Source organism: Drosophila busckii, chromosome 2R (assembly GCF_011750605.1).
Source record: "Drosophila busckii strain San Diego stock center, stock number 13000-0081.31 chromosome 2R, ASM1175060v1, whole genome shotgun sequence".
NCBI lineage: Eukaryota > Metazoa > Arthropoda > Insecta > Diptera > Drosophilidae > Drosophila > Drosophila busckii.
The window spans coordinates 5,968,266-5,992,676 of record NC_046605.1 but is presented as its reverse complement, the minus strand read 5'-3'; the positions used below and the strand labels follow the sequence as shown (position 1 = coordinate 5,992,676).

The 24,411-nt window shown below is 41.4% G+C and overlaps 10 protein-coding genes across 14 annotated transcripts; 5 read left to right on the top strand and 5 right to left on the bottom strand.

Annotated features, from left to right (window-relative positions):
* Nucleotides 1-287: 287 nt before the first annotated feature.
* Nucleotides 288-1,475, bottom strand: LOC108595638 (MIP18 family protein galla-1). The gene is made up of 4 exons (XM_017980910.1): nt 931-1,475; nt 757-869; nt 548-698; nt 288-488 (listed from the first exon to the last, which is right to left on the bottom strand). The coding sequence occupies exons 1-4, from the start codon at nt 1,157-1,159 to the stop codon at nt 391-393; spliced, it is 591 nt and encodes a 196-aa protein (XP_017836399.1). The 5' UTR covers nt 1,160-1,475; the 3' UTR covers nt 288-390.
* Nucleotides 1,476-2,151: 676 nt separating this feature from the next.
* Nucleotides 2,152-5,504, top strand: LOC108597660 (maternal protein exuperantia). The gene is made up of 5 exons (XM_017984319.2): nt 2,152-2,306; nt 2,648-2,819; nt 2,920-3,072; nt 3,129-4,285; nt 4,556-5,504. The coding sequence occupies exons 2-4, from the start codon at nt 2,661-2,663 to the stop codon at nt 4,266-4,268; spliced, it is 1,452 nt and encodes a 483-aa protein (XP_017839808.1). The 5' UTR covers nt 2,152-2,306; nt 2,648-2,660; the 3' UTR covers nt 4,269-4,285; nt 4,556-5,504.
* A 334-nt stretch (nt 5,505-5,838) lies between these two features.
* On the top strand, nt 5,839-8,448 carry LOC108597657 (serine-threonine kinase receptor-associated protein). Of its 2 annotated transcripts, none has more exons than XM_017984316.2 (3): nt 5,839-6,415; nt 7,255-7,920; nt 7,979-8,448. In XM_017984316.2, exons 1-3 carry the CDS (start codon nt 6,295-6,297, stop codon nt 8,176-8,178), a joined length of 987 nt encoding a protein of 328 aa, XP_017839805.1. In that variant the 5' UTR covers nt 5,839-6,294; the 3' UTR covers nt 8,179-8,448. The 2 variants fall into 2 exon arrangements, with proteins under 2 accessions (XP_017839805.1, XP_017839806.1); XM_017984317.1 differs by lacking the exon at nt 5,839-6,415 and adding an exon at nt 7,040-7,097.
* On the bottom strand, nt 8,273-9,202 carry LOC108597658 (eukaryotic translation elongation factor 1 epsilon-1). The gene is made up of 3 exons (XM_017984318.2): nt 9,053-9,202; nt 8,675-8,980; nt 8,273-8,615 (listed from the first exon to the last, which is right to left on the bottom strand). The coding sequence occupies exons 1-3, from the start codon at nt 9,131-9,133 to the stop codon at nt 8,463-8,465; spliced, it is 540 nt and encodes a 179-aa protein (XP_017839807.1). The 5' UTR covers nt 9,134-9,202; the 3' UTR covers nt 8,273-8,462.
* A 78-nt stretch (nt 9,203-9,280) lies between these two features.
* On the bottom strand, nt 9,281-10,274 carry LOC108594779 (putative gustatory receptor 59f). The gene is made up of 3 exons (XM_017979918.2): nt 9,651-10,274; nt 9,440-9,592; nt 9,281-9,383 (listed from the first exon to the last, which is right to left on the bottom strand). Exons 1-3 carry the CDS (start codon nt 10,272-10,274, stop codon nt 9,294-9,296), a joined length of 867 nt encoding a protein of 288 aa, XP_017835407.1. The 3' UTR covers nt 9,281-9,293.
* Nucleotides 10,275-11,037: 763 nt separating this feature from the next.
* On the top strand, nt 11,038-14,214 carry LOC117134718. Its single transcript, XM_033293298.1, has 10 exons — nt 11,038-11,910; nt 11,972-12,130; nt 12,198-12,267; nt 12,349-12,538; nt 12,587-13,075; nt 13,127-13,223; nt 13,272-13,375; nt 13,431-13,509; nt 13,565-13,916; nt 13,976-14,214. The coding sequence occupies exons 1-10, from the start codon at nt 11,038-11,040 to the stop codon at nt 14,212-14,214; spliced, it is 2,652 nt and encodes an 883-aa protein (XP_033149189.1).
* A 95-nt stretch (nt 14,215-14,309) lies between these two features.
* LOC108595445 (U3 small nucleolar RNA-associated protein 18 homolog) lies at nt 14,310-15,960 on the top strand. The gene is made up of 2 exons (XM_017980678.1): nt 14,310-14,342; nt 14,401-15,960. Exon 2 carries the CDS (start codon nt 14,414-14,416, stop codon nt 15,920-15,922), a length of 1,509 nt encoding a protein of 502 aa, XP_017836167.1. The 5' UTR covers nt 14,310-14,342; nt 14,401-14,413; the 3' UTR covers nt 15,923-15,960.
* Nucleotides 15,961-15,973: 13 nt separating this feature from the next.
* Nucleotides 15,974-17,484, bottom strand: LOC108596243 (nuclear pore glycoprotein p62). Of its 3 annotated transcripts, none has more exons than XM_017981792.2 (2): nt 17,383-17,484; nt 15,974-17,329 (listed from the first exon to the last, which is right to left on the bottom strand). In XM_017981792.2, the coding sequence occupies exon 2, from the start codon at nt 17,185-17,187 to the stop codon at nt 16,024-16,026; it is 1,164 nt and encodes a 387-aa protein (XP_017837281.1). In that variant the 5' UTR covers nt 17,188-17,329; nt 17,383-17,484; the 3' UTR covers nt 15,974-16,023. The 3 variants fall into 3 exon arrangements, with proteins under 3 accessions (XP_017837281.1, XP_017837282.1, XP_017837283.1); XM_017981793.2 differs by having other exon boundaries at nt 17,405-17,484; XM_017981794.2 differs by having other exon boundaries at nt 15,974-17,211; nt 17,405-17,484.
* An 82-nt stretch (nt 17,485-17,566) lies between these two features.
* LOC108596242 (alpha-N-acetylgalactosaminidase) lies at nt 17,567-20,087 on the top strand. Its single transcript, XM_017981790.1, has 10 exons — nt 17,567-17,584; nt 17,938-18,366; nt 18,431-18,460; nt 18,524-18,749; nt 18,811-19,049; nt 19,104-19,436; nt 19,495-19,567; nt 19,627-19,743; nt 19,803-19,914; nt 19,976-20,087. The coding sequence occupies exons 2-10, from the start codon at nt 18,287-18,289 to the stop codon at nt 20,005-20,007; spliced, it is 1,242 nt and encodes a 413-aa protein (XP_017837279.1). The 5' UTR covers nt 17,567-17,584; nt 17,938-18,286; the 3' UTR covers nt 20,008-20,087.
* A 26-nt stretch (nt 20,088-20,113) lies between these two features.
* LOC108596241 (hydroxymethylglutaryl-CoA synthase 1) lies at nt 20,114-24,330 on the bottom strand. 2 transcript variants are annotated; one of them, XM_017981788.1, is made up of 2 exons: nt 24,229-24,330; nt 20,114-22,008 (listed from the first exon to the last, which is right to left on the bottom strand). In XM_017981788.1, exon 2 carries the CDS (start codon nt 21,955-21,957, stop codon nt 20,566-20,568), a length of 1,392 nt encoding a protein of 463 aa, XP_017837277.1. In that variant the 5' UTR covers nt 21,958-22,008; nt 24,229-24,330; the 3' UTR covers nt 20,114-20,565. The 2 variants fall into 2 exon arrangements, with proteins under 2 accessions (XP_017837277.1, XP_017837278.1); XM_017981789.1 differs by lacking the exon at nt 24,229-24,330 and adding an exon at nt 22,968-23,065.
* Between the last annotated feature and the right edge of the window lie 81 nt (nt 24,331-24,411).

The following is a 24,411-nucleotide window of genomic DNA, read 5'->3' as shown; positions in this document are numbered from 1 at the left end:
TACTTCAACTTTAATTGGCAATGCTCAAAATAAAAAAACACTAATTAGAATGCCAAAAATTGATCAATTAGTTTGCATAGCGCAGTAAACAATATGGCCGCTTGAATTTCATTCATAAAAATACGCCATGTTAGACAAGTGCACACGTTGCTAGCCCATAGATAGCAAAACTTTAACAAATTACGCCGCCATTATCAGTAAACAGTAACAATAGCAAATTAAACCTATAGATTTTCCACAGCGATAAGCCTCAGACGTGTGCAACTAAAGGTTTTAACAAATCTTAAAAATTTTAATTTTAGACACAATTATACAGTAGTTGGTATGCTTAGAGGCTAGGGCTGACTTAAAATCCATTATTTACATGCTGTTGGCATAGCTTAAAGCTAACTACTCCTCATCCTTAATGCAATTCTCCACCAGCTCACTTAAATTTGGATTCTCCATGGCTGCTGCTATGCGCTCTTTATCATTGATCTGCTTGTTGACTGCAATAAACCAAAAGAAAACAGTTAATAAACAACAGTTGGCTTCTTGCCCAACTTACTCTCTTCCTCTGTTTGATGTGCGCCCTTCTTTATATAAATATCCAGCTTTATATTGTGCGGCAAGCTACGTTCCACTTTGATGCGTATACATAAGCCAATCAGCGTGGCCAATGAACAATGTGGCACTGTGGGATTGAACTCAATGCGCACCTAAAACAAACATATTGTTGTTACAATAAGCAAACGATTATAGACTAGGTCAACTTGCAACTGAAACATTTGAGCGTGTTGGCGGCATTACAAAAATACCATCCTCGTATATAACATTCAAGTCTTCCAATGTGCAAGGCTTCTCTGGATCGCGTATAGTGCGCAATAGATCTGCAAGCAATAATATAGCTATAAATTATGTAATTTATATTTTACAATTTAGAAATCTTACCGTAGATGGTCTCTTGCAGATCTGTAGCATTGCGATAACCAAGCTCATGTAGCAATGCGTCTTCGCCGTAGGCAACTCCACCATTATCCAATGACATTTGACTTGTTTTGCGCACAATCTCGGCTGCTGCTGTTGTGCTATTGCTGCTGTTGCTGTTGGTATTGCCGCTGCCACTGCCACCAGCAACACTGTCCGACTCAGATAGTTTGCGTTTGATGTAAGACAACATATTTAGCGTGCTGCTATTGCTCTAATTATTCCTATGTTTGTATGTGTAGTATGTGTCTGCTGTTTGGCACGTTGATTGGGGGCCGGGGCGCTTATCGCGCGTTTGTTTTTTATCTTTTACGATTTGTAGTTGTGACAAATGCGTACTTAGCTGCTTCTATCTCTATTTATTGACTGCAGTGCGTATATGGTAGCCGCAAACTATTGTTACAGCTAATTCCCTACTCTTTGCATTTACGATGTGTTTAAAATTTTGGTGTACTTTGATTTTTAACAACTCAGCAAATTATAAAAACACAATTTGAGCAAACAGCTGACGTTTGTTTTGGTATGCATAGGGCTGCAGTAACAGCTTTTCATACGCCGATACATTTAAAAGTTATCGTAATCGAGTCAGGTTGAGAGAAAGAGAGAGCGTGAGTTTTTGTGGGCGCGTAAGTTTGAAATAATACTAAAGTAAAGCAAATTATATTAAAACGTTTCAATAATTAATTTGTGACGTCACACAATCAACTAAAGCTTGCAAATTTTATAAGACCCACTGCATAAGAGATCGTTTATTAGTTAATAATATATCTCTATCGTTTATGTTTTGTTATTTTACAGTTTGAGTGCAACTCCAATGCACTTGACAACCCTCAGCTTATCAACGCCTTTTGCTCTCTGCTCGTGCGTTTTTGGCTTAGCTAAATTTTGTAAGTAGTTTTAAGTACGCCGGCTTGTCGCTTTAAAAATCATTAACTGTGCTAATCAACAGCTGGCCAACCGCTCATTACGAGCAGTGTAAGTGTAAGATACGAAATTAGTTAATAAACAGCATGGCTGCATTTGTTTTAACCTAAATTTAATCGTGCCAATGTCAACAATAATACAAGTGAATGCCAAAATAGTAGCTATCGCGCCCATTGTACTTAGGTAGCGGTGCCATTTGTAGCAGGCTACGACTTTGAAATTTTTAGCACTTGCTACGCTTTACACGGGGTTTTAGTTATTTCGTTTTTGTTAGTCGTACGAATTGTTTCTTATTTGTGAAAGCTCGTCGAACGGAAGCAAATCTCGCTTTTTTGCCCTTTTGAAAAATAAAGGAAGAAGTTCGTAAAAAGCGAAAAATACCATCGAATTGAGCGCGAGCGAAAGTGTGATAAAAGGTAAGACGATAATATTATTACTGTGTTTGTGATTGTGAGTGAGACCAAAAGAAAGAGGCTGAAAACTCAAAATGGCGTGTGAGCCAAAACAATTTTTGGAAAAGCGCCGTTAACTTTTTAGTCGCTGGGGTTAACGCCAGAATCCAAAGTCAACTACTTTCATTATTCTAATACAGTTTGATTAGCGCGTCACGATTTAATCGTGCTACGTATTTAAAATAAAAATTAATCTTTTACAAAATTTAATTGTAATCTCTAAGTGAGCATTGACTTTTAATTTTTATTAAGCTTTGCGTTAAAATTAAATAAAAATCGTTTTTAAATGCATTTCTTTTGTGCAGATCATATATCAAAATGGTTGCCGATAATATTGATGCCGGAGTTGCTGTTGCTGCTGCCGCTGACCAATCCTCAGCGGTGTCTGACGTGACCATCAAGGAGGAGTTGCCAGTTGGCAACTACATAATGGTTGCAGTTGACATAGACACCACTGGACGTCGTCTGATTGACGAGGTATGTACAGCTAACTGTAAACTAAACAGTTCAGAGACAGAGGTCAATGAACTCTAACCCAACTTTTTGAATTTGAACTTTGCACTCTTCCGTTGCGCAGATTGTCCAGCTGGCTGCCTACACTCCATCCGATCACTTTGAGCAATACATAATGCCATATATGAATCTAAATCCAGCTGCTCGCCAGCGTCATCAAGTTCGTGTCATTTCGATAGGATTTTTTCGCATGCTGAAGTCGATGCAGACATACAAGGTGAAGTGGATAAATAATTCTATTATGCTGGCTTTTCTTTATTTTGGTGCTTGTAGATCATCAAATCAAAATCAGAGGTCGCTGCGCTCAAGGATTTCCTTGACTGGCTGGATCAGCTGAAAGCCAAGAATCCCGATGCAGATGGCATTGTCCTACTCTATCACGAGGAGCGTAAATTTATACCCTATATGATATTGCAGTCGCTCGTGAAGTACGGCATGCTTGATAGATTCACCAAGACGGTCAAGTCATTTGTGAATAGCATCAATCTGGCCAGGTCTACCGTCGGTGATTCCAAGCATTATAGTCTACGCAATCTGTCAAAGATACTGTCCAAAGCCAAGGAGGAAAACGTCAAAGTAACCAGTGATTATATTGCAGATAGCACTACTAGCATCGATAAGCGTGGCAAGAATGGAATACAAAGGGAGCGCGAGGAGTTCGATGGCAGCGCCAGCGTACGCGCCAAGTTGGCCTTTAACGTGGCCATGCAGCTGACCAATTCGGGCACCGCTGAGGAGCCCGACTCTTCGGATGCCTTGAAGAATCTGTTCGAGGCATTGCAGCCCTACGCAGAGCCGCTTGGCTGTGATATTAAAGAGCTGGATACACAGAACGTGAATCTGGAGCGCCAGAACTCCTTCCGTCCAGTGTTTCTAAACTATTTTAAGACCACGCTGTATCATCGCGTGCGCGCCGTCAAATTTCGCATTGTGCTAGCCGAAAGTGGTTTCGATTTGACCACATTGAATGACATTTGGACGGACAAGCGCAGCGCTGGTCTGGATGCGGCACTGGAAAGCATACCCAATCTAAAGACTGAGGATAAGACGGAACTGGTGGAGCTGCTGGACAGTTTCTTTGATCCCAACAAGGTGACCATCAAGCCTGTTTGCAAGCCCAGCACAATTCGTCGTCGCAACAAGCGTAACAATACGCTAAGCAAGACCGCATCCAGTGGATCGCGCTCGGCTAGCGATGAATTTGGCGCTGGTGGCGACAAGTCGCAGAGCGTCTCCTCTGTGCCGGACTCTACCACCAAGACACCATCGCCGGCGAAGAATGGCGCCAAGTCGCAGCGTAAACGCAATTCGCGCCCTAGTTTAACTAGCAAGGAGGTCAAGACGGAGCTGCCAATGAATAAGGCGGCCAGCATTCCTGTGCCCAACTATGTGCCCATTGTGGCTTCAAACTAAGTGCGCAATGCCTACAAGTAATTGCTGATTTATTGATTACAATTTTATTTTGTAGTTTGTTTTTATTTCTATTTATAAACACACACAGCTTTTACACCCGCATGTAGTTAAGCAATGTAGTTAATGTTATCGCTTTAATTAGAATTTTTTGAAAGCAAAACTTATGAATTTGAATCCATATGTTAATATTATTAATTGCAATTAAATTGCATGTATTATTTTTGTTGAATTTTATAAAAAACACAAACTGAACACAACTTTTTTTAATCTAAAATTCTAATTTTCAGGCACGCTTAAATATTTAAAAATGCAGAAGTATTTTTAAAATAGTAACACGAATTGTCATAGAGGATTAAAAAAGAACAAGCAATTGCGAACTGATTTGCATTTTGAGGATTGACCACAGATTAGAAACAAATTGGTCTAAATTTAAGTGAGCGTAAATTTCAAGTTAATATGCAGCGTGTATATGTATGTTTAAATGGAAAATGGTAGTAAATGGAATGAATTTGGAGTTGTTATAAAAAAATGCTAAAAGCTCTGGATGTAGTAATGTCACCCCAGCAATCCCAGTCAAGCAAATTGCTTCAAAAACGAAACTAAATATTTTTTTTACATAGTTGCACTACTGATAACCCCTGCAACTGCAACTTTTGTGTTAATCACAATGGCGGAATGAAGAAATTATGAAACAAATGTAATTTAAGCTGCTATCAATATATATATAATATATATGCTATCAATATATCGTCGCGTTTAGCCATAGTTTTCCAACCACAGAGCAAAAAATTGGAAAAATATGTGCGCAAGAAACGCCTCGATTTTTAAAACATAAGGTAAACCCTAACCAAGAGTATTGAACATGTTAAGAAAAGAACAAGCTTGTATTGAAAAAATACACAAACCTCAAATGATTTATAATGAGAATAATGAACTATAGCTTAAAATGCAACAAACTAAAATTACACAAACAAAGCTAAAGCAAATTTCGCCTTGAAAATATTAAACAGAGGCTCTATATCTATATATACATACACCAACAACGCGTCCAATTTATCGATCTGTACTTCACACAACAAATTATAATAATAATAATAATGAAGAAGAAGAAACTCAAGCCCTACATGCATCCACATAATAATATATTAAATCTAACTGTATTACACACAAATCAAATCGTTTCATGTTTCACATAAATGTATCAAATGTAAATGAAATTATTAAGAATGAAAATATTCAAATGGAAAAAAATAATGTTTATTGCCTTTTAAATTTAACGTAAAAGCTAGCTGGCAACAATTCTATAGATTCTAATTTAAAATGTCTAAGCCTTGCGCGCTATATTCGACTAACAGTGTTGATAGATAACAAATCTACGACGCTCAAAGGCTTATCGAATTCGTATCGAGTAAATATGCGGCTCTAGGGTTGCTGATATTTCTTAAAATATCATTGTTGATATTATCGCCCTGTCGCGACTGACGATATTGAAACTGTATATATCAAAAAGAAAAATATCGCTATCGGCTACAAATCGTCCAACAACAATAACGTGTCGCTGTCGCGTAATTTTTTTCTTCCATCTCGCAAATACAAACAATTAAAGACAGCACATCAAATACAACAATATTTTCGTTACCCCTTTTGTTTAAACAACATACCGACAACGACCAAATACACGGACGGACACCGACGACAACAAACAGCAACAAAAATAGTTATAGCAAAATTCAAAGCAGCCACCGCCAAGGACAATTAATTCGAAGTGAAGTGCATTAAAAATCAACACACACACACTAAAGTACAAAAGTAAACAGCAACAATAATAAAATAAATTACACACTCTTATTAAACAAATTGACAAGATTACTGCAGCCACATCTCTTGTGTATGTGTAAACGAAAACAAAAAAAAAAAACAAAAACGAAAGTACGCGCAAGTATTAAAGTGCAAGTGTGAAGGAAAGCGAGGGAAGAGGCGAACAAATTAAATTTAAATTGCAAAACAATAAAAATTAGCATTTAGAATGGCAGTCAACAATATGCGACAAATACCGCTGACCTGTAGTGGACATACGCGTCCTGTTGTGCATTTGGATTTCAGTGATATATGCGACAGCGGCTATTTTCTTATATCGGCTTGCAAAGGTGAGATATGTACATATGCGAATGCAAATAGTACAGAGAGTGGGAGAGAGAGACGCAGAGAACAAGCAAAACGGCGTCCTTGTGTTATTTATATATTTACATACGCATATGCATTGTGTGTGCGAGTGTGTGTGTTAACAAAGTATAGATGCTGCTTGAAGCTGTGTCTAGCCTGATTGAAACCTTGACCCAAATGCAAGCAAACTTAACAAAACCAGTTTAAGCGAACCCTTTTATCAATATAGTTAACAAGTTCTTTACCTTGATTACTTACATACATACATATATGAATGTATTTTTATATATCTCTGTACTTTCATTTAAGCAATATACGGAAAGCAAATTTCCATACCCACTGGCTTTGCAACTTTTTAAAAAAAAAAAATAAATAATTAACTTTACACAGCTTGTTTTGCTTTGTTTTTGTTGTTGCCGCTGTTGTTCGGGCACGCAGGAAGCGCCTTGAAACTTCTATGTTTATGCACTACAGTGATAACCGTTTAACTCGCCAATCAACAACAACTGAAACAATCTAGACATTCGCTTGCTCTGCTCCCAGCTCTCTGCCCCTCTCTCTGTCTCGTGCTCTTGCTGCTCGCTCCTGACGTTTGCATTGCTATTGAACATGACGTGAACTTGATGCATTTGGCTGCCCATTTGCGTGCACGACTCGACGCGTCAGGTCGTTGGCATTGAATGTAGTCATTGAGTCAAGGTGGCTTCCGCCGCTCACATCCACACACACACACACACACACACACGCACTCACATACATAAACAACATTCATATTTATATGGATTGTGTGCTTGCAATTAAACTGTGCTCTTTATTATTGCAGATGGCAACCCAATGTTGCGCCATGGCGACACCGGCGATTGGGTGGGCACCTTCGAGGGTCACAAGGGCGCCGTTTGGGGCGTTGCACTCAATTCAAATGCAACGCTGGCCGCTTCGGGCGCAGCAGATTTTACGGGCAAGGTTTGGAATGCAGTGAGCGGCGCAGAGATTCACAGCTTTCAGCACAAGCATATTGTGAAGAGTGTGTCGTTCGACCACAGCTCGGAGAACATTGTGACGGGCAGCAATGAGAAGCTGGTGCGTGTATTCAATCTGGAACAACCTGAGGCGGAACCGGAAGTCTATTGTGGCCATGCTGGTGCCATTAAGCGTGCGCTATTCTGTCGGGATGACAAGTGCATCATCTCGGCGGCGGATGACAAGACGGTGCGATTGTGGGATCGCATGACTGGAATTGAGGTGCAGCGTATGCAATTCCCTAACAATCCCAACAGCCTGGAGATCTCGCATGATAATCATATACTTACCATAACACATGGCTCGACCATTAGTTTCTGGGAGATAGACACGCTCAAGAAACTCAAGGAGATAAAAGTGCCGACGAACGTGGCGTCGGCTAGTTTGCATCCGGATAAACATGTCTTTGTCTGCGGCGGCGAGGACTTTAAAATGTACAAATTTGATTATATAACTGGTAACGAAATTGGTGAGTAAAAATCAAACAGCGTTGGCTATCTATTTGCTAAAGATTAATCCACTTGCAGAATCCTTCAAGGGCCACTTTGGCCCAGTGCATTCGGTAAAGTTCAGCCCTGATGGCGAGCTCTATGCCAGCGGCTCTGAGGATGGCACGCTGCGCCTGTGGCAAACCACTGTGGGCAAAACCTATGGACTTTGGAAATGCACCGAGCCCAATGAACTAAGCAACTCGATAAGTTCGCCACGCGAGGTGCCGGCAAACTGATGTTGGAGAAGCTCAAGTCGCTACTATATGGAGCAATTGTCGCAAACGCATAGAATGTGAAATCAACTGAAGAAGAAAACAAAAGAACATTAAACTCAATCACACTTGTAATTATATTTCTCAAAAAATGTCTACAGTAACGATATTTTCGATTCCAGCGATTGGCATTACAAAATATTTATACACTCGCACACAAACATTGAAGCAAGTACACGTTTGGATGTATTGGTGTGGTATACAATAGAAATAAATAACTTAAGTTTCTCAAAACCTGTAGCTGTACTTTAAATATGTGTGCCTGTGGCCCAGTTGTGCAGAAAAATGGTGGTGAAGTTTAACAAAGGCTCGCCCTGTTGAATTTCAGGACGTTGCTGCAGATGATCGAACCATCTTGACAGGTTCAAGTAGTTCTCCTTATCCATCGGCGTTAGAGATTTCTGCAAAGTTTGGAGAACATTAATGGAACTCTTCTATAACAATAGAAAGCTCAACACACCACCAGATCGAATATGGCATAGTATACAGCCAAGTCCGCTAACGTTATAAAATGTCCCACAAAATAGGATTTGCTTATGAATAGCTTATTCAAGTCCGCCAGCAACTGTTTGGACACATGCTTGTCTTTGGAGCCCGGCGCCACATAAAGCACTGCATATTCAATCCATTGGTAAACTTGCGCCTGAACTTCTCTGGAAACAGTGCTATTCTGCGCCGTCTCCGACTTGGATTCACGCGCCAAACTCTCGAGTATAGTAGTAAAGCCAGCAACTAATTTGTTCTGGCCGCTTGTGCGCGTTACGACCTTCACCAATAAGAATTATATTAATATCATTGTCACATTTTCATTGCCACGGAAAGTTCAACAAGAACCCACCTGTTCCTCATTGAGTTGCACCTTGCCTGTTGGCACACCCAGACAGTTGGCAATTTTCTGCACTGCTGCAACGTCACACATTTTAGTTATTTTATTTCTTTTAATAAATACAGCAAATTGGATATAAATGCAAACGTGCAAAAATACGCAGAGCTGTGCAAGTACTTTTCAGGGCTGAAATACAATTGCTAAATGTGCGCATGTGCGATAACATACACTTATCGATAAATATGCGCGCGCATTACGAATGCGGATCAGGTTGAAATAATGCGTGATATGTGATGTCGTATTGCAAAAAGAATATAAACACATTAGCACTGGCCATTAGTAGCTGTAAAGAAAAATTAAAAAAATATATATACTGCTCAATAATAGTGTTTAACTTACTCCTGTTATAAATCTTAAATCCAAAACAATCAGATCACATGCAACATGAGCGCGTACATCCGTTTTAAGCTGCAGCTCAAAATGATTAATAGTTTCAGTTAACTGCACACAATCTGTTTGCAGCTTGCTTAATAAACTTAAGCTGCGAGTTTGCTACAAACAAATAAACAATTTAGAGCAATAAATTAGCGAAGCACTGAACCAAACTCACCTCTTGTTGCACAGCATTGTTGAAATATAAGATGCCAAACATTTTGCTCCAATGCATGCTAACCCATACAATTATATAGCCATACCAAGACCAGTGAGCATCGATAGGATTTGCTATGCTCTTGTAGCACAAAAATATCATGCAATTGGAGCTAACAAATGAACTTGTGTAGATCAGCAGCAGGCACACGCCGTATGTCTGATTTAATTTTTTTGTAAAACTTAAAAGTTTTATGTGTTGCCAGCGTAGCTTGTGCAGCAGACGCCTTAATTCCAGTGCAGACGATGGCTCTGCCAGCTGTGTCTCCAGCGTTGAATTCAAGCATTGCAGTCGCATAAAAATACCATGGAGTAGCGTATAGTAACACACCAGTGAGCTGTTGCTTATGGCATTGGGTGCCACATAGGTGCTCCAGTTGCACAATGACTTGATCAAATCATATTCACAAATGTCCATAACAATGGGTATGCAAAGACACAAGCAGAGCAACACCAGCAAAAATTGCCTCCGCACAAAGCGTTGCATACTGCCAGGCGCCCAGCCATAGCCACTTGCCAGGTCAAACTCAACAATGCACACAAGGACAGCTTCTATTTTATGTCGCCAGCGCACGCAAAATAGCATTATGCAAGGCAGTTGTATGAAATACATACAGGCCTCGATTAAATAAAAGTTATGCTCCAGATTGCTGAGCTCCAAAGGACCATAACTCAATTCATAGAAAGAAGCTATACAAATGCCGATGTATAGCAGCAGTAACCAGAGTTGCTGCAAAGTGACATACATTCTGTTGCGTAGACTTGGAAACAAAGAAATGGGCACTGTGCCATTTAGCACAGAAATTAGAAATAAACATCTAAGATCCTTATGCAATAGTTGCTTTTTATCCTGATAAAATTGCTGTGTGAGCGGTCTAAAGTGAAAGAAAACAATAAGTAGTAGTAGTTGTTTTTATATGGTAATACACACCTTTTGAACAGATTACCAGCTGCATACTGCTTGGCAAATAATGTATCATCTGATTTCTTTTGCAGAGATATAGTCAAAATATCGTAAATCTGGCGACTCTTGCGGGTCGCATGTTGAAGCTGCTCTCCCCACATTGGCATCTTTACTTGCGTGCGTACAAACTTGTTTTAATTTAATAAAGGTCGTGTCTGCTCTAAATACCCATAAATATTTTCAATTAACCCTATTAGCAGCTCATTAGGAGAAATTAATTGTATAGGCAACAATTAAAGTAAAATAAGAATGAGGCTAAAATAATAAGCAGCTGATTTTGATATACAAATAAAATATTTTATACCTATAGTTAGTTACTGATTGGAGTATAATTAATCAAGCCTACTCATTGATTTAGCAAGCAACTCTTTAACAATTAGTACAGATGTTTACCTGGAACAATAAGGATTGCCTACGCCTTGTGCTTGGCGCTTGCCGCTGTCTGGGCGTGGCACCAGCTCAGCAAGAACATTATTATATATACTTGATCTGGAGACTGCTGCTGGTGGCTTGTGTGTGGGCAGCAAGTATTACCAAACTGCGCACGGACAATTTTGAAACAGATTTGGCCATCAAAGCGTTTCTGTATCAGTCAGAGTTTCCCACAAACATGATCGTCACGCTCATGTTAACGTTAAGCGTCTTTGGCAAGTCAGACTTTTATAGCAAACTTTGGGAGCAGCTGCAGCAGGAGCCGCTATTTGGTGTGGCAGATTGGAGCACAAACAAGCTGTATGCCAAACTGGGCGTAACTGCCTTGTGGGAGCTCTGCTTGGTGCTGAGCTTTCATATGTGCTGTGTGCTGGTGGATCTTTGCTGGCTGGGCCTGGAACCGACACGTGCCTTGGCCAGCAATGGCGCCAACAACTTGCCTGCCATTATGGTCAGCCTAAGCTTGTTGCAACTTGATTTGGCGCTGCGTTTGCTCGGGCTGTTGCATGCACAACGCAATGAACTGCTGTTGGATTTGTTTGATATGAAAACGGAGGTGGAGCACAAGTTGGAGCAGCTACGCATGGCAAGCAATGTGTTGAACAGCATACAAGTGCAGCTGGTAAACAAATTTGGAATGCCGCTGCTGTTAATCCTTTGGAACTCGCTGCTTATTGTTTGCGATGAGTCCTTCAATGTGGGCAAAATATTAGAGCGAAAAATGTTCAATGAGTGGCAATTATTTATTTATCGTGGGCTTTGGCTGCTTATGCATGCTACGCGTATTTATCTTATACTCAATGCCAACAAACGCATAACAGAGCAGGTGAGTTAAAAGAGCAATATAGCTTTGAGACGTTGCGTATACGCAATATTTTTAAAAACAGAAATGCCAGCAATGTCTGCTGCTAAACAAACTACAGCTTAACGACAAGGCGCCGTTGGAACGCACTGTGAATCGCTTTCTGCTGCAGCTACAACTAAACGATAGCCATTCCTTGCTCGCCTGTGGCGTTGTGGAGCTGGATACGCTGGCATTGGGTGGCGTAAGTAGCGCTAACAATTGTTTTATGTATGCGCGCGACAAACAATAAGCCTTGCCTTTGTTCGCAGCTTATCAATGCTTGGATGGCCATTATTATATTCCTAGTACAAATCGATTTGGGCAGACAGTCGCTAATGGGTAATGTGTTTCAATAAAGCAACTGCCAGCCACTTTGTCTGTCTCAAAACTGATTTGTTGCAATGAAGTTGTGTTTGCTAGAACTAAGACAGGTCCTAAAGCGCTTCGTGGCTTGGATGCGTTGCAAGCTCCGTAGTCTTGCAGCTGTGCTATATTATTTGTTGAAGCTGCTGGCTAAACGCTTTGTGGACATAACTGCACAAGCTGGTGCGGAGACGAATCTGTTGGCCATACGCCTAACAGTTAATGCACGTTTGCATTTTGTCGAGCGGTAAGTTAACTGCTGACCAGACTAGACTTTAATAAATTGGCTGTCTAGTTTGCTTTGGCTCTTTTTGTTGCTGGCCAGCGTTTACTCGGCCTTTATGCTCAGCGAACTGCAGCTGGCGCGCTATTTAAAATCTCCCACGGTCATCTCTGTGGATCGAGATTATCGCGGCTGGAATGGCTCTTTGCCAGCGGTCACTCTATGTTATTATGATCACATTGATTCGTTCAAGGCCAACGAGCTTATACAGGAAATGTGGAATGTATCCATTATAGATGAGGATTACTTCTACATCATGGACTTTCTCTATGCCATCGTCAATGCCACCGCCAGCAATTATGCAGAGCTCACTAAGTTCGCCAGCGATGAGCGCTTCGATCAAATTGATATCTATGAGATTATTCAGTTAATCAATCGTCCTTTTGAGCAAGTGATTACCAGCTTTGATGCAAATTTTCACGTTCATGTGCAAATGGTAATGACGGAACGAGGTTCCTGCTACGCCATCAACTCACCCATGTCAGCCGTACTGGGCAAAGAGTAAGTGTCGCTAAATCAGTCAGATTTATACTTAAAATGTTTGCATTGCAGACCTGTGCGATATGAAGACTTGCCTGAGCCCCTAACTTGTCAATATGGCAAGCAACAGTGCTTTATACGCATGGATCTCTTCGAGAGCACAGGCGTGGTAAGTGCAGCAAAATAAATCCTTCAACTACTCACACTAAACTTTTAGCTGGATGTGCATTCGCCCTATGAAGTCTCAGCAACTGAAGCTAACATTGTAGCGATGCACAAGTCTGATGAGATAACGGCCTCCTTCAAAGTGCTGGAGACAGTGTAAGCAGACATGGCAGATATTGCCACAGCTACTAGTTTCCAACTCTTTTTACAGCGCCTCAAAGGATCTGCGAGATTTAAGTGTACAGCAGCGCAAATGCGTTTTCAACAATGAGGAAACGTCAAATCTAAAGGTCTCCTTTGGCAAAACATGTCCAAGTCGCTCTTATGTATCTTATTTATTAACAGATTTATAGCAAATCCCTGTGTCTGGCGCGCTGTCGTGCTGTCATGGCTTTAGAAATGTGCAACTGTGTGCCATTCTTTTATCCATTTGTGCAAGGACCCAGCTGTAATCCTGCAGGCTTCGAATGTCTGCTGGATTTCAAATGGCCCATTTGGGCGTTGCACATTTGCAAATGTCCATCAACCTGCACAGAGATTGAATATACTATGCAGACTGTGAAGAAAAGCTCCTGGGGCATTAAGAATATAGAGGAAGCGGCTAGCGAAACGGCCACATCCAGCTTTCGTTGGGATTTAATACCGCCTAAGGTGCGTCTGCGACATGATTTGGTTTTCAGTTTTGAAGATCTTATGGGTAGATAATTTGCTGTATGTAACAGCTCTATTTTTATTTATATATTTATCTTACTGCAGTTTCATTTGGCGGCGCGTTAGCCTTGTTTGTTGGTGTCAGTGTCATGGGTCTCGTGCAAATGGGCTATGTTATTGTTTATAATATTTTGTTGGACTTTTTTAAATTGCTTCAACTACTTTGTTCACTTTGCCGAGCACGCTGGCAGCGTAAGAAGCCGCCGACTCAAAATGCTAATCAGCTATCAGGTATTTCTCGCGCTGAAACTGCGGAAGTGCCATTGTTTGAATATGTTAACTAAAGTTTAAATTTCGATACATTTACGTACTATACGTTTGTTATCGACATGCGCCACATTTGCTTTGAATTGTCGATATGCCTTAAGTTATTGTAATCGTTTCAGCAGCCCTAGAACCAAATACACGTGTGGTAAACACTATTATTTTAGTTTCGTTTAAATTTTATTAATTAGCGACTGTATTCCTAGTAAGCTATTAAAAATGAGTGATGCTGAGTCTTCAGATGGCATGGAGGAGTTGCAAGAGCTCATGGCGCTGTATGCCGACAAGGACGGCAAGCAAGAAAAAAAGGTGCCAAGAATAAAAAGAGAAGAGCTCACGTATGTTGAGGTACCTATGGAGAAGGTTGTCTTTGGCGATAAGGAAACGTTTCTAACAAATCTGGCCAAATCAGTGGGACACAAGCGACCCAAGGCGTCAGAAGCAACTGGTGCTGACAATGAGGAAAGCGGTGATGAAACGCAAGGAGCTGAAAAGAAACGTAAAGCTGCTTGGGAGGACTCGGATGATGAGGATATTGAAGTGGGCGATGTAAAGAAAGAAACAAGACACACAGGACCCTTGACACATTTACGCAAGGACAAATCCTACAAGGCATATCTAACGTCACGCTTTGAACGCACTACAAAGCAACCCAAGTGGGCATCACTGGATAAAAAGGCAGAGCAAGCAGGCTCAGACTCTGAGGATGAAGAGCTGTTGAGGACTGTAGGCTTTATAGATTATAAGGCAAAGGCGCGGGATCTGCAACCTAAGAACTTAAACTTCAAACGCGTGCGAGATCTAAACAGAGCCACATATAGTGAAGGAATAGTGACAAGCATTCAGTTTCATCCCACCAGCACAGCAGCCTTAGTCTCCGGGGCGAACGGCATTGCAACTATATACACAGTGGATGGCCAGAAGAACGAGAAGCTTCACAACATGAACTTCAAAAAGTTTCCACTGTTCTGCACACGGCTCACACCCGACGGCACCAAAGCGTTCTTTGGCTCTAAAAATCGTTTTTACTATGCCTATGATCTGCTGGAGGCCAAGGAGACCAAACGCAAACTGCCTGACAGCATCAAAACGATGCACATGTTTGAGCTTTCGCCTTGTGGAAAGTATATTGCTTCAGCTGGACATTTTGGTGCCTTGCATTTGATTGACGCCAACACCAACGAGCTGCTGCACACCTTTAAGCAAGAGGGTACGGTATGCGGCATGTGCTTCACAGCCGACTCAGAGCGTCTGTTCGTCAGCGGCGCCAGCTGCAATATCAATGTGATGTCAGTGCGGCAGCAGCGCATAGAGCATAGCTTCATTGATGAAGGCTGCGTCAACAGTAGGGTGGTGCAGCTGGCGCCAAATCAGCGTCTGCTAGCCACTGGCAGCAAGGAAGGCGTTGTTAATGTCTATAATTATGAGAGTATCTTCAAATCCAAAACACCGCAGCCGGAGAAATGTTTCATGAACTTGCGCACGGGCATAGCCAACTTGGAATTCAATCACACCTCAGAGCTGCTAGCGATGTCTTCAAGGCAGGTGCCCAATGCTGTCAAGCTGGCGCATTTTCCTAGCGCAACGGTCTATTCCAATTTTCCCGGTCAACAGGAAAATGTGGGCTTTGTTAATACGTTATCCTTCTCGCCCAATAGCGGCTTTCTGGCATTGGGCGGCAAGGCCAAGGTGCCACTATTTAGGGTTAAGCATTTCAAACATTATTAATGACCTTTTTGTATAAATATACAACTACAATAGAATGAAAAAACGATTGTGTAAATTACAAACATTATTTTTATTCAAAGCAAATTAATTAATAACAGCTCTTAATAAGGAGCGCGGAATATATCACGCTTCTGGGTTTCATGAATTTTGCCAATGTCGTCGAGCTTCTTGCAGATGTGCGTGGACTGGGATTCAATCCATTGTAGCGAACTCATGTGCGCGTTCAGAATCTTGCCAATTTGTATAATAGGATCTGTATTATCCTGACCCTTGTTGGCTTCATTGAGATTGTCAATAATCTCTTTCAGATCCTCCGACATCTGTTTTAGCTGCGTATCTAGATTCTCTACCATTAGATAGGTCTGACTACGCTCATGGTCGACACGTGGTAGGTTAATAAACTCTTTTTCCAACGGCGCCAGACTCTCCTCCAGCTCCTTGTGCTGTGTGGCTATGAACTCCAGCTCCTGATCCAACACCTGCTGATCGTTCTTGACCTTTCCCACAGCATCGTTTAATTCGATAATCTTCTGATTGTTATTTATAAGCAGCTTGTCCCAAGCATTTATTTGTGTGGCCTGCTCAGCAAACACCTTTTCTTGTTCTTCAAACTCCAGCGTCCATTTGTTGATGTGCTCCTCCAACTGATTGTAGGTCAACTGTGAAGCGTTTGTAACCGCTGCCGAGTCTGTGGTCTTGGTTGCCGTTGATAAGTTGGCAAATCCAGTTGGTTGGCCAGCAACTGCTGTAGGCGCTGCGGTGCTAGTTAGAGGAGCGACTACAGCCGCTGCGGGTGCTGCAGCTACAGTGCTTTTCGGACCTACGCTTATACCGAGCGTAAGTCCTCCTCCAACCTGCGGAGCAGCAGCAGGAGCGGCTGCAGCCGCTGTTGTGGTTGCTGTTGTTGTCCCAGACTGTAGACCAAAGCCACCAAACGCTGGCGGTGCTGCGGTTGGAGCTGCAGCCGGTGGCGCAGTCGCTGTTGGAGCAACTGCTCCAAATCCAGTACCAATACCTTGCAGCGGATTTACAACTGATGCTGAAGTCGTTGCAGCCAAACCAAAGCCACCAAACGGTGGCGGAGCTGCCTTAGAATTGTCCGCATCACCGCCGCCTTGATTGATAGTCGGCGCCGGCGTAGGGAATGAAAATGTGGGTTTGGCGGCAAGAGCTGCAGCTGGATTAGCAGTTGTTTGTGCGGTGTTCAAGCCAAAGGAAAATCCTGTTGAGGCAGCTGTTGTTGTTGGAGGCAATTGGAATGCCATTATTGTATGCGCAGACAGTTATAACTATAACAAACAAATTCAGTTTTTATAAACTACTTAGCGCGTTTATTTTGAGGCTAAGCGTGGATGACAGTGTGCGAAAGAGTTGTGCTAATTTATTTAGAGAGGAGCACGTTTAGACCTGAATAATCGATTAATTATTATCATAATCATAATCATATCGATTTTGTTTACCTGTTAACTTGGCTGCGCTTACCTGTTTATTAACGTTAAATCAGGATAATCAAACTTTTAAACAAAAAGGTATTAATACAAAATAAAGACTACAAGCTTTGTAAATGCCAAAGCACACAAAATAAAAATAAATAGAACCTGTCAAGGTGGCTGTCAATCAGAGAGCTAAGATTGTGCATCAGCCTTATATTGAGTAATGCCGGTAAGCCTTAAGTACTTGATAAAATGTCAATAGTCAACAATTAAAGAATTTTAATTACGAGTGGGTAGAAAAGTTAGACGTTCTTGTAAGCAAATAAACAAACGCACACTTATGCACTTTTAACACTTGCACTGCTTATGTGCATATGTATGTGTGGGTACGCTGTAACTAGAATAACTGCAAAACCTGATAACAAAAGCTCGTCTTTACACTAGACAACAGAATGTGCAGTAAGTAAATTGATTATTTTTAATGAGGTACAAATAACCAAATTATGTTATTTATAAGTATTTGCTTAGCTAAAGTTTTTACATATGTCTGAAACTAAACTAAACTAAACATTTTAATTGTAGCGCTGTGTAAAATGGTCATTGGCTTGAATGTTGCAAAGGCATAGAATAACTTGATAACCTGAATCGCTCGCTGTGAACTTGCCAGCAGTAGTGTTGATAAGGAGCCTTTCCAACAAAGAGCAGACTCCCTGCTGCGTCTAATAAGTATTTTCTGAACTGAATGTTCAGTCAATGTGCCTACTTCAATTGCAATTAACAAACTGACGCTTGTACGCATGTTTGCGCAAGCTGATTGGGTAAATACAGTTATCTAAAGATTGCCGCCCAGGTATAAGCACTCTACGCAACAACTATAAAAACCTAAGACAGCGTAAGCAGGACGCATAAGGTGTCCAAAGCTCAAAGTAGCATGTGGAAAATCTCAGGCATATTGCTCTTGCTCCAGTTGCTGCAAGGTGCTCTAACTTTAGATAATGGACTGGCACGCACGTAAGAGTTAACACTTTTAAATATGTTTTTAAAGCATTCTAAAATATAAATATTTTATTTGCAGACCTCCCATGGGCTGGATGTCCTGGCAGCGGTGAGTTTCAGCCTACCTAAGCATGAACTTATATTCAATTTTTATAATATTAATTTCTTGTAGTTTTCGCTGCATAACGGATTGCAAATCCTATCCAGATGAGTGCATAAGTGAATCGCTGTTTCGTCGTCATGCAGATTTGCTGGCGGACGAGGGCTACGCTGAAGCTGGCTATGAATACGTTATTATTGATGATTGTTGGCTTGAAAAGAATCGTGATACAAAGACCAATAAATTGGTTGCAGATCTTAAACGATTTCCAAGTGGGCTCAATGCATTAGCAGATCATGCAAGTCACACAGTTTAATTCCAAACAAATCACACATTTTCTAATGTTTCTATTTTTATAGATACATGACAGAGGACTCAAGTTTGGCTTGTATCAAGATTTTGGCACACACACCTGCGCAGGCTATCCTGGCGTCATTAATCATATGGAGCTCGATGCTCAAACTTTTGCAGATTGGCAGGTGGATTACGTGAAGCTGGACGGTTGCTATGCCAACATTAGCGACATGGCAGTGGGTTATCCTGAATTTGGGCGGTTGCTCAACCATACAGGACGTCCTATGGTTTATTCATGCAGCTGGTAAATATAAACTTAATACGCTATGTAGTCAACATTATACATTTGCTTTTAAAGGCCTGCATATCAGGAGCCCAATGGCGAAATGCCTGACTATGAATCCTTGAAGCAACATTGCAATCTCTGGCGCAATTGGGATGACATAGATGATTCACTTGAGTCGCTGCTGCAGATTACCGACTACTTTGCCAAGAATCAGGATAGAATACAGCCACATGGTGGTCCAGGACATTGGAATGATCCCGATATGCTACTCTTGGGCAACTATGGCTTGAGCTACGATCAAAGCAAGTTACAAATGGCCATCTGGGCTATAATGGCGGCGCCCTTAATAATGTCCAATGACTTGGCTAGCGTGCGGCCTGAAATAAAGGATATTTTACAAAATCGGTAAGTGAGATTTGTGAATGAAGAAATGTAAAAATAATAAACCATTTTTGTATTTTAGCCATGTTATAGCTGTAAATCAGGATCCTTTGGGCATACAAGGTCGCCGACTGCTGGTGAAGAACAATATTGAGGTAGTCTCCTGAACTCGTGTGACTAAGCAAGCGAAACTAAACAATTTGTTTAAATGCAGGTCTGGCGTCGTCCTATAACACCAGAGGCTCCAAGTGGCGAGTACTCCTATGCTTTAGCCTTCGTTAGTCGTCGCACAGATGGTGCACCCTACTCTATAAGCTTTACGCTTAAGGAAGTGAGTTAACTAAATGATTTTGTCAGATTTTTTTTTACTAATGTTTTTTTTAATTGCAGTTATACTTGAACAACCTGAAGGGCTACGGCGTGCAGGACTTGTACAAGAATAACCTTGATATGGGCGTTTTTGGCTTGGAAAGTCAATTTAAAACGCGTGTCATACCCAATGGTAATACCTCAAATATCCAACTTGTTTTTTAAATCAACTAAATTCTTCTCTTTCTTTATAGGCGTTACTTTCTTCAAGTTTACGGCATTGTAAGCTTATCTTTAATCCTATACAGTACTAAACATTTGTAACTTGCAATTTAACTTAAGCGCTTACTAAACAACAATAATAATACACATATGTAATTTATTTTTCATTGATTTATTTTGCACTTTACAAACAATCATATGTATTTATAGTACATATTACACCCACTATGCATACTTGTATAAATATATAGTTAGTATATTGTACAATTATAGGCATAGATTCAAAATTCCGACACTAGTTAAAAAAGTGAGCTTACAACGTGGCATGATATAAATAAGTTTTGATTTTCTGAATTCATGAAATGATAATTTAAGAGGCCATTAGTTGAATACACAGATATTGCAGTTAGGCGACCATAGAACCAATTGAAATGCTAATGTTAAAAGCTTGCTAGAGCATATACACATATACCGTTACAGTTGTGTGTATGTACATCGTATGTAAATAGTTAGCAGCTAGTGTTTAGTTTTAGATTTATTGTCAAGTTAAGTAGTAGAACTGCCAGCCCAAGAGTAATCTGCAGCTCCAGCTCCAGCTCCAGTTGCTAGTAAAGGCCTTTGGCTAGTGCACACCATTGCTGATAGTAGGCGTGCGCTCATATGTGCGTCTATGCAACTCATCCACATCCTTCAGGTAGTATGTGCCTGGGAAGAGCGCGCTTATGCTGCCAGTTGGCGTATAGGGCGCCGCATGATTGTTCTTCTCGCGCACCTCCATCAGCTGCGAGAATTGCTCAGGCACTACCTTTTCGCGAGAGTTCAGCAGCGGCATCACATAGTCCAGCTTGGACACAAACTTCTCAAAGTCAGCGGCCTGATCCGTGACCTTAATGGAGTACATGGAGGCAGCCAGACCAGAGCCATAGCTAAAGACGCCAATGCGCTTGCCCACCAGCTCAGCTGCAGGCTCGCTGATCAGCAATGAAACCAGACCCGAGTAGACCGATGGCGTGTACATGTTGCCCACCTGATTGGCCAGCAGCAAGGACTTCTTGGTCTTCTTCTCGAACAGCTGCGCTGATTGCGTTAGGAAAGCCTTTTCCACATCACGATCGAAGTAGGTGCTCTCCAAGCTGGAGCTGTTGAAGCGTTCCAGTCCGGGGAACTTTTGCGCACGTTCCGTCTCGCTGCTCAGCAGAAAATCATTAAAGCTCAGACGACCCACAGACTTTTGCACCAGCTTGCAGAAGGGCGTGTGGAACAGCATGGCATCAAAGTTGTCCATACCCAGCGCCGACTTCTGTGGCTGCTGCTTCTCAAACTTTTGGCGATAAAGGCGATAACAGGTGTCCAAAGCGGACAGATAGCACTGTATGGAGAGCTTGCCGTCAACTGTAGGATACTCCGAGCTCAAATCGGGCTTATAGAAGTCATAGGCATGCTCCATGTGCGTCGCACGCAGACCACGCTCAATGACCAGCGGAGCTTGGGGTCCCACCAGCATGGCAATGGCGCCGGCACCGCCCGTTGGACGCGCTGCACCCTTGGCATAGACAGCAATGTCGGCGCAGACTGCCAGCGCATAACGACCATCCCAGCTGGATGATTCAAGCCAGTTGAGTGCGTTGAATAGCGCTGCAGTGCCGCCGTAGCAGGCATTTGTGGTATCAATGCCTTCAATGTCCGTGTTGCCGCTTGCCGCAAACAGTTGCATGAGCACCGACTTGACCGATTTGGATTTATCCACAATGGTTTCGGTGCCCACTTCAAGGCGTCCAATTTGCGTATGCTTGATTTGATGGCGTTCCAGCAGACGGCTGACTACCGTTAGGCACAGTGAATTGACGTCCTCGCGATCGGAGCAAAAGCCCATCTTGGCCTGGCCCAGACCAATTGTGTATTTGCCCGCCGAGGCGCCGTCGAAAGTCTCCAGTTCGGTTTGGTCCACATATTGTGAGGGGAAGAGCACCTCAATGGCAAGAATGCCAACATTTTGGGGCCAATTACTGCTCATGCTGCGCTTGTTTTTTGATTAAATTGAGTAGCGTAATTTTTTCCCTGAGCACTGCAATGAAAAGAGTTACAAATATTGTTAATATATGTATTATATAGATCGCATAAGATAAAGCCATTTATGGACACTTTACACAAACTTGCACAGACTTGCCTAAACTGGCTGATGGCATCACAACTTTCACCTCTTGATATTCTGCGCTAACAGAAAAATATATAGGTTTGTCTTGAGTTAAGTTATGCGCAGATCGCTTGTAATAGCTTACAAATCAATGCCCAACAAAAATATAAAAAAGTAAGATCCAAAGTCAATATAAACAATGAAGCCACCTGTTGCACGCTCGAGCTGCGCTAACAATGACGACACGCAATGAAGCTAATGTCCGCGTCAGCGTCGGCAGCGGCAGCAGCAGCAGCAGCGCGCCTGCCATTGAGTCTCAATGATTTCGTTTTCGATTTCGCTGTGAGCTTTTCAGACACGCCAAGCTCCAAATGCCAATGAAGAAGACGAACAGTTTGTAAGAGCGAGTTAAACATTAAAACTATCTACAACAACAGCAGTAACAATCAAGAAGCATTTCAATATCAGTTGAAGAAACTTTCTCCAGCGAACTTTACTTAAAAGAGAACACACGAAAACAAATCTTTACACACACACACACACACACACACATACACATGCAAGCTTGTAAAAATTTCAAGGTGTGTTAAAAAACTGCAAGCAATTTATTTCAAACAATTTTCACTGCGCATAATTTAACTTTCTTTCAAAAAAAGTTCTATTAACATAATTTAGTTGCGACAAAATAAAGTGAAACGTTGTTAAGCTAAAAATAACTTTAATTAAAGCCAACAAATGATTTTTTATCTTTTCAATTTTTTAGATACGAGGAGGATATGCACATTGCGCCAATGACTTCAATATGTATTTGGGTTAGTGTTTAACGGATACAATTGTATAACTGATAACAAGCGCATAGAGAGGCGGCTCTCAATCAGTGTCATGTTTACCGTTACTGTTAGCACCTGCCACACAAAAATGTACAACGTTTTCACTTTTAATTTTTAAACGATTTTAGGTTTTTACCCGTGGAACGCGTAGTACACTCGGGCGTAACTCTTTAAAGACTGAACGTTGGCAAGCGCGCTGCGGCGCCATATGACCAACAGCAGCAGAGCGACGTCGGCGTCAGCAGCGCAGTCAACATAAATACAGGTGTGCTTGTGTGTGTGAGTAAAGTAGGCTTGTTGCGCTGTAAGCCAATGTCAAGATGTATTTCGGTGTGTATATTAAGCAAAATTATAATGAAGATAATGCATATTTATCGCTTGGATACAAAAGACGGACGTAAGCAGCAGCAAAAGCAGCATTGAGTAAAAGGTGTTACCAAACGGCGGCAGTCCCGGCCGAGATAAGATCAATAACGCGTTCGCTGGTCTATAGGTCTTGGGTTCAATTGTTGGGCACGCGCTGATAAGTCTATTTATGGTAGGCGTGCCGGCTTCCGACAAAGCATATGTATGTACATCGCTGAGTGGTACTTGAGCTTTATATTGTGTGTTCTCTTGGCTAATGTTAGAGTTCAATGTTATGGAAATGAAATGCATTTGTTTATGCAATAAGGAAATGGCGCACAAATTTTTACATATATTGTTTTATTTATAGATTCCATTGAAGCTTTGGGTAAACAGACTAAGTGCGTTCAATACGGTATGGTTGCGCCACTTTATAAACATACAAATCATTCACGCACACATACTGACAAACACATATATGTATATGTGTGTACATGGGTTTAATTGTTTAGCTTGAAAGCTTCTTGACTCATCAGGCCATTTCGCTAATTGTACAAAGCGCAAGTCAGCCGCAAAATAATAAAAAAGGTTTACATTTCAAAAACTAAAGACTGTACATATGCATGTTTGTATAGATGTGTGTACATGTTGAGCACGCACGTGTGAGAGTGCACTTATTGTTGTTGTTGCTGTATCTTTTGTTGTACTTGGACTATAACCAATTGTATTATGAAACAACAATTAGCTTGCCTCTAATTGTCAAATGCGAATGTCAATGGTCACTTTGCATTTAAAATCTATTCAACATTATTGACTTAAAGTCTTGCTTAAACACCTGCACTAAGCACATACTTATGTTTAATAACAAACGCCCACGCCGACTCAAAATTCTCAATAGGAATTTATAGCACAGCACAATTTAAGCACTTTGCCAACAAACACAAGCATTGTATCTTAATAGAGAACAATCACTTACAATTACTGAGTATATTAAAGCTGTCCGAATCGCGTCAAATAATACTATTAACTAAACTAAATTTTAATAACTAGGCAGGCGCCTATAGCGAGCAGTGTGTACACACCACTGTCTGACTGCAATCAGCTGTTTGTGCCAGTGTGTACACATTAGAGGCTAGCAAACGCAAAAAGAGAGCGAGCA